Raw genomic sequence first — 13,359 nt, 5'->3', positions numbered from 1 at the left:
ATATTATATACGTGTAGCTTCATTACTTGATTCATTGAACTTGTTGAATTAAATTATATTATGCTCGCCAGAGGCTCGCCTAATATGATTTTATTCAACTTGTTCAATAAATTTAGTATTAAACCTACACTCATTCAATATCCTCTATTTACAACACAGGAATCTTTGCATTTTTTAACTGTATATTAAAACTAAAAAAAAACCTTGTACACGTAGGATTACTGTATATTTCATCATAAAGTGTTGCACAAAGCTTGTCTTCTTAGTGCAGTAACAGTCAACTTCTTTAAAATTCATTACTGCACTAAGGTGAACACTTATGCATTTCCCCTCAAATTAAAGGTTTCAGCCAAGGCATAAGGATACATTGAATATTGAAAAATGATATATTGCTGAGTTTCATATTATAACATTGACTTACTGCCCAGCTCCTATGCTGAGGCTTTCTTGGTTTCCTTTAATGAAGAAGTTATTCTCTCCAGTCCAGTTGAACACTTTGAATTCTGGGTAAAATGTGAACAAGAATGTTTCTCCCGTACCATAAAAACTGTCACTGTACTTCAACTGGCAGGACGTCAATGCTCCGAATATCTGAAAATTAAATGTGGAATGATTTCTGCACCTGAGTAGAACCACAGCCATTCTAAAAGCTGGCCCAATATCTTCCTCATAAGGTAAAATCCAAAGTCCCTGTCAGGATTCAAACCCACAGAGGTGAGGGGCAAGTGGCTTGAATAACCTCTACCACTTGGCCACAGACACCTCCTAGACATGAACATTGTAGATAATGTCATAAGTAATAGAAAGAGCATCAAAACACAAGGCTATCTGATTTGTACGAGGGGATGTAGCCTGTAGCCCCCCAAGTATTAATCAGATTGCGGAGTGTTTTGATGTTCTTTCTCTTTTGTATCATAGTCAAACATAAAAACTTGTTCCCTGTTGTCATAATATGAAACCCCAGATAAAAGTGACCAAAGGACGAGCATCTGAATGTGATATTTCTATAGCTTTCCTTTTCTCTGCCGTCACAATAAGTAAACCCCAGCAAAAAATGAGCCAATCAATGGGCATGCTCTGGAGTGCGGGTAACTAATACCTGCACTCCAGTTAACGCACTGTGCATGTATATGTATACGATTTAACTCTTGATACATTTTCAACAGAAAGGTCCCCAAACTATGATACAATAACAACTTACATTGTCATTGGTATCTTTGACAGCAATAAGTATAGGTGACTCTAACCCGACCATATCTCTATACAATGTCTTCAGTGAGAAGCCATGTTTGTCTGTACTGTAGATCAATGTCCAAGGGTAGCCTACAGTTCTTCCAGGCATTACTTGACAAAGCTGTAATGAAAAATATTTGATTTATTTCTCATCATTTGCATCAGTTACATGTCCGTGTATTCAGATTAACATCAAAGTGGGGGAGATGTTATTTATAAACACCTGCTTAATTCAATGAAATGGAACAGTCCTGTTTTCAATTTGAAGTCATTTACTCTTTAACCACCAAAATCTTTGTCTCCCAATAATAGGCCTTGGACAGTGACCTTTAATTATGATCCTGAAGTCAGAGACATTTATAAGGTTTCAGTAGTTTCTGAAATTATCTTGCATGCAAAACTTTAACCAAGAAGTTAAAAAGGCGCCATAATTTAGTTAAAAATGCTACAGTAATGTGCTTTGGACAGTGACCTCTAATTAATATGATCTTGAACACATGCATTAAGTTTTAAGAGAATACCTTTAGTAGTTTTGAAGATAAACATTGGATGCTAAACGTTAACCAGGAATTTTCTTAGTGGCTTATGAGTTATGATGTTTAATAATTCTTTAAGAAAATGCATATACAAAAACTTTAACTTGAGTGAAACACTGTCACACAGGAGAGTAGATTAGCTCAACTATTTTTCCAAGTCAAGCTTAAAGAACTATGATTTAAAAGTATTTTAAGAAATTGAATAAAATTTCTGAATTATTTCACATACCTCACTGATATGAAACTCTTTAAGTATTGTTGACTCGCCAATAAGCTCTGGTAAGGGTATAGGCTCCTCATATACAATAGATCGTCTCTTAATGGCCTCACTTTGACTGATTATCTGTAACATGATATGAATAAGTATCATACTATAACAAAAGCATCAAGTGAGGAAAGCACATTGTTACATATAAGTGCACACACTTACTTTGATTGCTATGGCAAATGAGTCAGAAAAATCTATTCTTTTGCTCAGTGGTCTTAGAAATTTGCATTTATTTCAGTTTGTATGCTTGATGGTGCAAGTTCAAATCCCTCATTGAGTGGAAAATCTTAGGTATTTCAAATGACGGTAACCATGACAATACATACACTGGCTTACAATATCTACCAGTGTCATGTCAGACAATAATCTGCATTAAAATGAGAATACATGTTTTGAATTGTGTTGAAAATATGATTCTATAGGTAATAAAATATCAATTTAACCTTTATAGCATCATCAATCTTCTGGTTTTAAATTCTTTACTGTAACAATAGAACCAGCACCAAAGCTGATGTACAAGCCACTGATTTTTACACTAAGGGAAATAATAACACTATCACATGCCTTCCTTTGTTTTCCAACAATTACATTTATGTTTTTATTATTATTTACATTACACATGTTTTGTTAAAGAGTAATACATGTACTTCTTAAATAATATGCTGTATGTTTTATTTGTTAATACCCTGCTAAATAGCTTCAATAATACAAAAGTAAAAGTCATTTGATTTTGACCTACCTGAAGGTAATGTTAAAAGGGATGATATAAATACATTATTTAAGAACAAAGTTGTAGCCAATTATGCCAACTTTCAGCAAATTTTAAGGAGTTAACCTGGAAGGTCAGGTCAATGTCATTTATGGTTCAAGGTCAAATGCCCAAAGTATACATTATGACAATTATTTCTGTCCAGTTTTATTAAAAGCTGTTAAATGGTTAAAAACAAAGGCACACAGACAACCAGTCAGCCATACTGACAGACAGCATCAAACCAGTATACTCCCTTACAACTCTTGTTGTGCAGTGGCTATAAATAAGCAAAACAGTGAATAGTAAAAAAGACAGTGTAAAGGTTTATTTAATAATGATTTAATTTTAAATAAATGTCATCAGTCAGCACTGTACTAAGCTCACAAAAGCCCCTTAACTAGCAATCTTTACAAAAGCACCGTGACGGGGTATTCACAAAAGCTATCTTATTCACAAAGCCCTTTAACATACTTACAAAAGCCCTTTTACTTGCTCACCACAGAACCCCTTACTTTCTTATGACATTTTTACTAGCTCAGAATGGCCCCCTTTCTTATTTTCAAAGCACTTTAACTTGCCAACCAAAGACCCTTACTTGTTTACCAAAGATCCTTACTTGTTCACCAATGGCCCCTTACTTGTTCACCAAAAGCCCTTTACTTGTTCACCAAAGACCAAAGGCCCTTTACTTCCTCACCTAATTCCCCTTACTAGCTCACCAAAGTTCCTTTACTAGCTCACAAAAGACCCTTTACTAGCTCACAAAAAAAACCTTTACTAGCTCACCAAAGGCCCTTTACTAGCTCACCAAAGGCCCTTTACTAGCTCACCAAAGGCCCTTTACTAGCTCACCAAAGACCCTTTACTAGCTCACAAAAAAAACCTTTACTAGCTCACCAAAGGCCCTTTACTAGCTCACAAAAGACCCTTTACTAGCTCACAAAAAAAACCTTTACTAGCTCACAAAAGACCCTTTACTAGCTCACAAAAAAACCCTTTACTAGCTCACCAAAGGCCCTTTACTAGCTCACAAAAGACCCTTTACTAGCTCACAAAAAAAACCTTTACTAGCTCACCAAAGGCCCTTTACTAGCTCACCAAGGACCCTTTACTAGCTTGGCAAAGACCCCTTAATAAGCTCACCAAATACCCCTTACTGGCTCACCGAACACCTGTTACTAGCTGACCAAAGATCTCTTACAAGCTTAACAAAGGCCCTTTACTAGCTTAACAAAGGCCCTTTACTAGCTTAAGACCCCTTGCAAGCTCACTAAAGGCCCCTTTAAGCCTAGCTCACCAAAGACCCCTTTAAGACTACCTCAGCAAAGACCCATTACTTGCTCACCATAGACCCTTTACAAACTCACCAAAGACTCATTATTAGCTCAACAAAAACCCTTTACTAGCTCACCAAAGACCCCTTACTAGCTCACCAAAGATCCCTTACTTACCCAAAAGGAGGAGATATAATTAAATAAATTCACAGCAGAATTGTTAATATCTTAAGCACAAACACTTCTAATGTTATAAACACACTTTACTTAGATCTTACCCTTTGTCTTTTATTAATCATCTGTATTATATAAGATTGTATTATATTATTAATGTTCTCTGATGTGCTATTGTAACACTTAAGCTATTACTAGTGACGGAAGACAACAGGTGTTTATTTTTGTACATTATTTCAGGTATTAGCAGGTATATTCTGCAAGCATGCTGGTTTATAGCTTTCCCATCTGAAACAACTATAGTTACTGGTAGGTTGGAATTTTAAGCACTCAAGGACAAGACATTTAATGCCAGCAAAAAAATCAGCAATGAGAGTTTATGATGCCTTGTTTGATAATGCTTTAAATGAGAGGGCCTTAATGGCCATTAATCCATCACCAGGGGATATGGTCTACATGGACAAGATTTAAAAACTAGGATATTCCTTAAACAACAGACTGGAACCATTTGAACAAATAATGTAAAGGACTTTCTGATGATCATTTCCATCCAATTTCAATTAAATCAGTGTGGCGGCATGGCCGAGTGGTTAACGCGTCGGACTAGTAATCTAATGATCGCTAGCTGTATGGGTTCAAACCCAGTCAGGGGCAAGTCATTGTTTCCTTGAGCAAGAAACTTTACACTCTCAGTACTGGTTGGTTCCAGGAACGGATTCAAAAGTGTGTCTATAAGCTTATAGCTTCCTACACAATCGAACTGAAATAAATTCTGTATAAACCAATTAAATCAACAAGTGGTTGAGAAGGAGATGTTGTTTAAAGGTTTTCTATTTTTAGCTCTGGTGGCTATGTTGTTCAACAGACCATAACCATTTGAGCAATTCTTGTTAAGGACAAACTCAAATGATCATTGCTGCACAATTACATCAAAATCTACCAAGTGGTTGTGGAGATATTGCTTTAAATTTTTTCTTCTTCTATTTTAGGTCCTGCGGCCACCTTGTTCACCCAGCTGGAACCATATGTGCAATTTTTATAGAGGACCACTTGATCATTCCTTTATAGTTTCAACAAAATCTTCCTAATTGTTGAGGAAAAGATATTGTTAAAAGGACAACTGACAACGACTGACAGACGCTGGACACAAGGGTATCACAATAGCTCACCTTAAGCACTTTCTTCTTTTGTGAGCTAAGGATGTTGTTATACATACATACATAATAATTTGGAAAGAATATCAGTGAATGCAGTAAACTCTCCTAATCTTCATAGTAAGCAGGTAAGTAAGTTCAGTCCAAATCAAGTGTTGGGTTAGGGGAAGTCAGAGTGTTGGGAGAGGAGGTGGATGGGCTTATGGAGCAGTGAGAGTGAAAAGTATTGATGGGTGGGTGTTGGAGGGGTGTTGGGGTAGATGTTGGTGGGAGTGGGCTTTGGTGCATCAAAGCAGGTGAATCGTATAAAGGAATTATAATTTTTTAGTATTTTCCAAACCTCGTCCTTTTGAACAAACTAAAAAAATTAATTGTTAGTCAACTGATTATAACTGAAACACCAAATTATTCTTTTATTGCTTTCTGTCTAAACAAAAATCATAAATCTTCTTAATCCACTAAATACAGAATTTTCTTTTCTTAAAGTATATATGTAAACTATAAATATGTCCATACGACATTGATGCCCCCAAATTTTACTTCATTGACAAGTCCTAAGACCGACTGTATGATGGGTGGATGGACAGAAGAGGGCAAATCTATATGCCTTTCCCAACATAAAAATGTTAAAAGTATATATTTCGACCTTAAATGGGAAAACTACGTATAATGATTAAACATTGTCTAGTCTATGAGGCAAAACTTATGGACTGATTTGCTTTTTAAAATAACTTTTCTACGAAAGCTTTAGCTTCCTTTTAGAATTATCATACAAATGTAAGGGAACACTTTGCCCTCTAACTACGGAATCAAATAGGGTTAATAAACATAGAGCAAATCATACCTCCCAATCTTTGGCAAATGTTGAGTTAGGACCAAAGTGTTCATCTAACATCTCAAGGTCTTCACTTTCGTCGTCCTCTATTACAACAAAACCTCGTTTTTCAGGAGTTATCTCCTCCTCATCACCGTATATTTCTGGCGTCCATTGCACAAAAAATGCATACAGGTGGTCAACTCTATTAATAGAAATACAGCAAATATGATATATGTTTTATAAGAAGAGCACTGCATGCCGTCTTAATTCTCGTCTGTAAAAATAACCATTTTCAACAATATTATTAGTTAAAAGGGGGCATACCTCCAAAACATAGCTTTCAGAATAGTATCCCTTGTCTAACAACTGCATCTTGTCAAGTTCAGCAAATATTCTAAGTTTCATGTTGATAATTTTTATTATGTTTGAATAATAGACCAGATTAAAGTTATTGCATTACAACAACAGCAACAAATGCGTAGTGATCATAATAGTTTTACTTTTTTTATTTGAAACTGAAACAGACAAGCTAATAATATACATGTAAGGCCATGACCTATTTCCATATTCAATTATGTTATGGTATTCTAAATAAATGCTTAACCTGCTAAAGATTTGTCACAGGGTGAGAAAAATGTGCAGCCTGACTGGGACTCAAACTCGGGACCCTTGGAATACCGTTCCACGGCTCTACCGACTGAGCTATCAGGCCGCTTACACTAATCTTCTCCCCTATATAGTGTACAGTTCTGAACCATGCATACTCCCCTGCTATTTTGAAATTCGTCCTCGAATTTCACAGAGTTACAGAGCAATGTAAATTAAACTCTGAGCTATATCAGTCATGTTCCCCCTATGCGAAAAATGTGCAGCCTGACCAGGACTCGAACCCGGGACCCTGGGAATACCATACCGCCCCTCTACCAACTGAGCTATCCGGCCGCTTACACATCTTCTCCCCTTAATAGTGAACAGTTCTAAACCTTGACAGATTTTTAATAAACTTGTTCAGCTTCCATTTTTAGCTCTGTCCATAATCAACTTTATGGATATCAAAATGAAAGTTTGAAAAGCTTGTTAGACAATTATAGGCAAGTATACAAGTATAGAGCCTGGTCAAGCTACATAACTGTGCAGGCTAGCCTGGCTCTATATTTGTGGCAAAGCCAAATCCATTTCTATACCAGCAGGTGGCATGTTTATTTAAATAAATGACTTATATAACATGTATAATGCTACTTACATGTATAATACTCTTCATAATTACTTAAGATTAATTACATAAGATCCTTACCAATTTATAATATTAATACCTTTAAAGATCATCTTAAAACATGACTTCATTTGCAACATACACATGATTTTAAATGACAACTGAATTTCTAAATGTCTCTTTTCTTTTCATTACATTCATATTCTTAGAAAAATATGTTTTGTAATGCATTATAATTTGACTTCCTAGATGTATACAAAGAATTGACAACTGTGTTGTTCTTACAATGAAAATGTTAGTTCATTGTCTAGGTTGACCGCCAGAGACAATTTCAGACATTTGCAACTTGAGGCTTTCAGACAAAAATACATCAAGACATAAATGTTGATCTTTATGTTGAAGCATGTTAAGTTTCCATGTTCATAAAAATAAAATTCATATATCACAAGCTAAGAAGATACCTTTTAACCTGCTTAATTTGTAAAATGGATTTGCCAAGTTTTGAATAAGTAACAGTTCCATTACTATGAGTTATAGGTATTTGAGCCGTGTCATGACAAAACAAACATAATGGGTTTGCGACCAGCATGGATCCAGACCAACCTGCGAATCTGCGCAGTCTGATCAGGATCCATGCTGTTCACTATCAGTTTATCTACTTGTAGGGTTTGTAAGCGTACAGCATGGATCCTGATCAGACTGCATGGATGCGCAGGCTGGTCTGGATCCATGCTGGTCGTAAACGCACTATGTTGGATTTTTCATGACACGGCTCATTTCAATATCAAAATACGAAAATTATAAATTATTAACTGTGTAGAGCCTTGTCACACTGGTGGCAGAGGGAAATCAGTTTCTATTCCAGCATGATAAGGGTTAAAAAATCTAAATGAAAGAATACGCTTACTTCTCTCTAGGAATAGAGAACCAGTACTCTGACTTCTTTCTTCTCCTGCCATAAGACTCTATAGAGTAGTTATGGAAGACATTCTTGTTCTGTGGGGTGCCGAGGCGCAAGCATAGATACAGAGGTGGGTCCGGGTACGCCTGAGACTTGCGTGGAGCAAATTCTGAAAAATAATGTCTTAATTTGAGAACACTACATAACTATAGAAATATGGTTCACCTTTAATAAAGTAGTTACTTATTTTTCCTACAGAGATTTTAAAAGCAAACTTTAAAAGCAAGGATAAATAGGAAAAATGGAAAAAAACTTTTTAGCAAAGTGAACTTGTAGTCAAATTTTGCAGAATATAACATTTATAATTTCTGATTATATGGCAAATTATAAGTTATCAAAATAATTTCTATATCAAAATGTCTAATACAGTGACAATTTATTTAATACTTGATATATAAAACCTTTTTAGATCTGACACAGATTATTAAAATACACACAACTGAAACCATGTCTGTATTCTGGGTACAGAGCATTAGAAAAGCTTGCAAAAATAGAAATGACACCAAACTACAAGAAACAAAAGGGTAATGATGTCCCTATATTGCTCACCTGAGATATACTGCTAAGAAAAAGTCATAAGTCTTCAATGCAGAATTAGGTAACTAAATCATATTGGGTGTGCAATTTTTGACCTAAGTTGCATAAAGTATAAAATATTTATTGATGCACTCAAGAAGACTTATATTTGTGGGATAGGATCAATTATGACTATTACTTTCAGCATGATTTATGTAACTTCTTTAGAAGACCACAAGGTGTCAAATATCTTTGTTCTTGACCTTGTAGTTTCCAAGAAAAATATTTTTGAGACATGTTTACTATCTGTTAATAGATAGATCCCTACTATGACTTTTCATTTGAATAACAATAGATTTAACCACAAACATTGACATTGTGCTCTTTTCTTAACAAGTATGCTATGGTGAAATTCTTATTGTATCCACTAATCTGATAATTAGAATAAGACTGAGGTCAGGGATCTATGCATACACTGATATTTATGGAGAGGCAAACTACACAAAACAATTAAATGTATTTTTATAGGAAAATTTACTATGATAAAAAGACATAAAAGAGACATATAATAATTATGAAAAAGGTAAATAAACTAGACCTATCACTGAAGGTTATTAATACCCTCACCAGCAACTTTGACTTTTTGAAAAAAAGTAGTCTGAAGAAAAATTTGAACACAAACTATCAACTGTGTACAAAGAAATATCTCAATTAACTGTAATCGCAACTGGGGTCTCGAAATAAGCTTGCTATACACCAAGTTTGATTACAATATCTCATTCCTAACTCTAGTAATTGTCCGGAAACAATTTTTATATTTTTAGTAACACTTTAACGGTGACCTTGACCCTAGGGTGTCCAATGAAATACCAACCCAGGTCTTCATATAAGCTTCCTATACATTAAATAAGATTACAATACCTCATTCCTAACTGTAGTTATTGTCCAAAAACCATTTTTCTATTTTTCGTAACAATGACCTTGACCTTGACCCCAGGGGGGCCCAAATGCAATACCAACCAAGGTCTTCATATAAGCTTGTTATACACCAAGTTTGATAACAATACCTCATTCCTAACTCTAGTTATTGTCCGGAAACCATTTTTCTATTTTTAGTAATGGTGACCTTGACCTTGACCCAAGGGGGCCCAAATGCAATACCAACCAAGGTCTTCATATAAGCTTGTTATACACCAAGTTTGATAACAATACCTCATTCCTAAGCCAAGTTATTGTTTGGAAACCATTTTTCGTAACGGTGACCTTGACCCAAGGGGGTCCAAATGCAATTCCAACCCAGGTCTTCATATAAGCTTGCTATTAACCAAGTTTGATTACAGTATCTCATTCCTACATAAGTTATTGTCCGGAAACCATTTTTCTATTTTTAGCAATGGTGACCTTGACCTTGACCCCAAGGGGCCCAAATGCAATACCAACCCAGGTCTTTATATAAGCTTGCTATAGGCCAAGTTTGATAACAATATCTCATTCCTAACTCTAGTTATTGTCCGGAAACCATTTTTCTATTTTTAGTAATGGTGACCTTGACCTTGACCCCAGGGGGCCCAAATGCAATACCGACCGGAGTTTCCACATAAGGTTGCTATATACCAAGTTTGATTACAATACCTCATTCCAAACTCTAGTTATCGTCCGGAAACCATGATGTGGACCGACCGACGGACGGACGACCGACCAACCAACCAACCGACCGACAAGCTGACTCCTATATACCCCCCCTAAACTTCGTTTGTGGGGGTATAATAAATTTCTGAATCCGTAATTTACCAATATACTAAGTTATTTTGTAGGTTGAGATTAATGTTGCACCAACACATTTAGGTCATATGGCAACTTTCCAGTTGATAAGAGAAAGACCTTTAAGACTGGGTACCAATCTCTGCATTATACCAGGCACATTTAAAAGGGCACATGAGTAGAAGCACTGACTTCAGATGCTGGTGTGTCTCAAGCCTACATTGGTGAGAGGCAGGTCAACAACCTTCACCACTCAGCATGGTCGCCCCTTAAAGTAAGTTATATGTAAAGTATGAACCTAGTTTGAATCTATATAGAAGCATGACTTGAGAATAAATTATTAACCCCTAATTGGAACAATTATATGTTAAATACATTAGAAGAAAATAATAATTATATTAAGTTTAAGAAGTAAATACTTATTTGAAACGCAAGACATTGTCAAACCAACTGAGAATTTAAATTTGTTTTGAAAATTTAACACTAAGTATAAAGCATCTCCACAGCAAATGAAATAACACTGAAACAAGAGTCAATAACATGCATCATGTAAAAATCTTTTTCAACTTGAAATTCTTGACCATAAACTCACTTTCAGAGTTGTAAGTTGACTCTCCAGCTATACTTGTGGACATTAAGGTAGTATACTAATTAACTCATAACTTCCACTCTGATGTGGTTTTAATAAGGATAGAATTATTGTCATCTGAATTGAAACTTAAGGTTTTGGGTTCAAACCCCAGTTGGTCAACTTTTTTTTGTCTTTCTATTTTTTGTCCCTTTTAACATTGCTTAGTATCTCTCAGATCCATCTTTTTAAAGAAAAATAAAAACTACATTGTGATCAGATTGTAAAACCAAAATAACAAAGGAATTGTGCAATAGTAACATCAAAACTGTGCAATATATGGCCAAAATGAAAATCAAAAACAACAAAGTTTAATAATGAGAAGCACAAAAGTCATCTTCTGAATATGGAAGACAGGTTGTCAATGATCTTCAGAAGTAACCACTTGCACTATTGCATAATTCCTGTGTTATTTCTCCAGTTATTTCTCAAGTTCAGAAAAGTAACCAGTAGTCCAAAACTGTACTACAGTACTAAAATTTTGTTCATTTTTTTTTATTCAGGTGTCCTTTAAAGAATACAACTCAACTATGGTATCTTTTTGTTCAGTTCCTAGTACTAAGTTACATTGCCAATTAGTGGTATACTACCTTAAGACCTCATGCATTAATTCTGGTATCAATAAATAATGGTAAAACCATTTAAGCTCCATATTTTTAAAAAATTAAGTAGTTTTTACTCATTTTACATGCATCATGTGTGAAAAAAGGGCATCAAAAATGATCAGAAACTATTTATACAGAACAACAACAGTCATACAACACCTCCTTGTGGTACACCTAGATATACCTGCAACTAAACAACCCAATAAAACATATATAATATACCAAGCATTCTAACATGACAAGTATAATTCCTCACTCAAACATAGAAGAAGAACATAAAACGGTACCATGAAATTCCTATTAAACACCCCTCCCCTTACATCTTTTCAGGCCCCCTCTAGGTTTTTTGAAAAGAAAAAAATCTGCTCACCAGTGCTGAACCCGAACTTTACACATTAAAACGTTATTACAAAAACTTGTTTAACATCAAAATTAATGTATTTATAATTATTTTTGGATTTAGGAAAAACTGTGTTTTAATAACCCTCCTTCCCCCTTTGAAATTTTTTATCCCCCTGGGGGTTTAATAGAAATTTTACAGTATATCTAACATTTACACATTATTTTATAGAACAAGTAATCTTTTTGAAACAACAGTTTCAATTTTGCCTAAAGAATGACTTCTTTTTCAATCTAACTTCTCTTAAGTTACACCTCTTAGCAACCACTAAATCTTTGTCTCCCAAAGGTTTTTACTCTGTAGAGTTTATATTGTAGTTTCTTGCATTTCAGACAGGATTATCTACCGTTTACACCAGTGCTAGAAAAACCTGTCTTACACCACCCATGTAAGACTAGTCGTGTGCTTTAAATGATGACATTGCTGAGCACCTTTTATGAATAAACTGCGTTCTCAGGATGACGTCACTTAACCGTTATAAATGAAGTTGTAAGTTCATACGCTACTATAAGAAAAAAGTGCGTAATGAAAATATCAATTTTCGTAATTTCTGTTCTGAAAATAATTGATGTGCAATATGCAAGAAAATGAATCAAATACCAGCTACGGTGTAGACAGGAATATCTCGCTCTCGGGTAACTGTTTAGCGGACACTGGGCAGAGCCTCGTTTCCGCCGTAAACAGTCACCCTCGAGCTAGATATTCCGGTCTGTACCGGCAGCCGGTGTAAGATTCATATAATTCTTAACATAGCATGGGAATAATAACTCTCTTATATTGCCCTTATATTAATATAAGCTCTGTAGTATGATAGAGATTCAGTAAGTGACTTCATAATTATCAAGAACTTTTGATTACAAAAAAAGCAAACTAACCTTATAAGTTAATGAAGAAATCCCACTAAAAATAAGTTATATCCCTTCATGTATTTTCAAACAGATTTAACTTACTGTTGATGGTAGAGTCTGTTTTATTTTCAGACTCATAAACTTTTAGCAGCGAAAATAATAATACCCCATTTCATAGCCCACTGCTTCACTTAAATATCATGCCATTACCGAAATTGTT

At 35.0% G+C, this 13,359-nt stretch overlaps 1 protein-coding gene across 17 annotated transcripts in view; it reads right to left on the bottom strand.

Annotated features, from left to right (window-relative positions):
• Positions 1–424: 424 nt before the first annotated feature.
• The window catches only part of LOC132720286 (nuclear receptor coactivator 7-like), a gene marked incomplete at its 3' end in the record, with an annotated part of 75,315 nt that continues 62,380 nt past the window's right edge, over positions 425–13,359 (bottom strand). For 14 of the 17 annotated variants that reach the window (XM_060704386.1, XM_060704389.1, XM_060704391.1 and 11 more), the window contains 6 exon segments: positions 425–591; positions 1,202–1,354; positions 1,999–2,112; positions 4,341–4,361; positions 6,235–6,409; positions 8,328–8,490. In XM_060704386.1, the coding sequence (XP_060560369.1) occupies positions 425–591; positions 1,202–1,354; positions 1,999–2,112; positions 4,341–4,361; positions 6,235–6,409; positions 8,328–8,490 (793 nt within the window). 17 annotated transcript variants of the gene reach the window in all.

This window comes from Ruditapes philippinarum, unplaced genomic scaffold (assembly GCF_026571515.1).
Source record: "Ruditapes philippinarum isolate M1 unplaced genomic scaffold, ASM2657151v2 ctg5360_1_1_1_1, whole genome shotgun sequence".
Classification (NCBI taxonomy): domain Eukaryota; kingdom Metazoa; phylum Mollusca; class Bivalvia; order Venerida; family Veneridae; genus Ruditapes; species Ruditapes philippinarum.
Note: the sequence above shows the minus strand (reverse complement) of the source record. Positions and strands in the feature narration are given on the sequence as shown.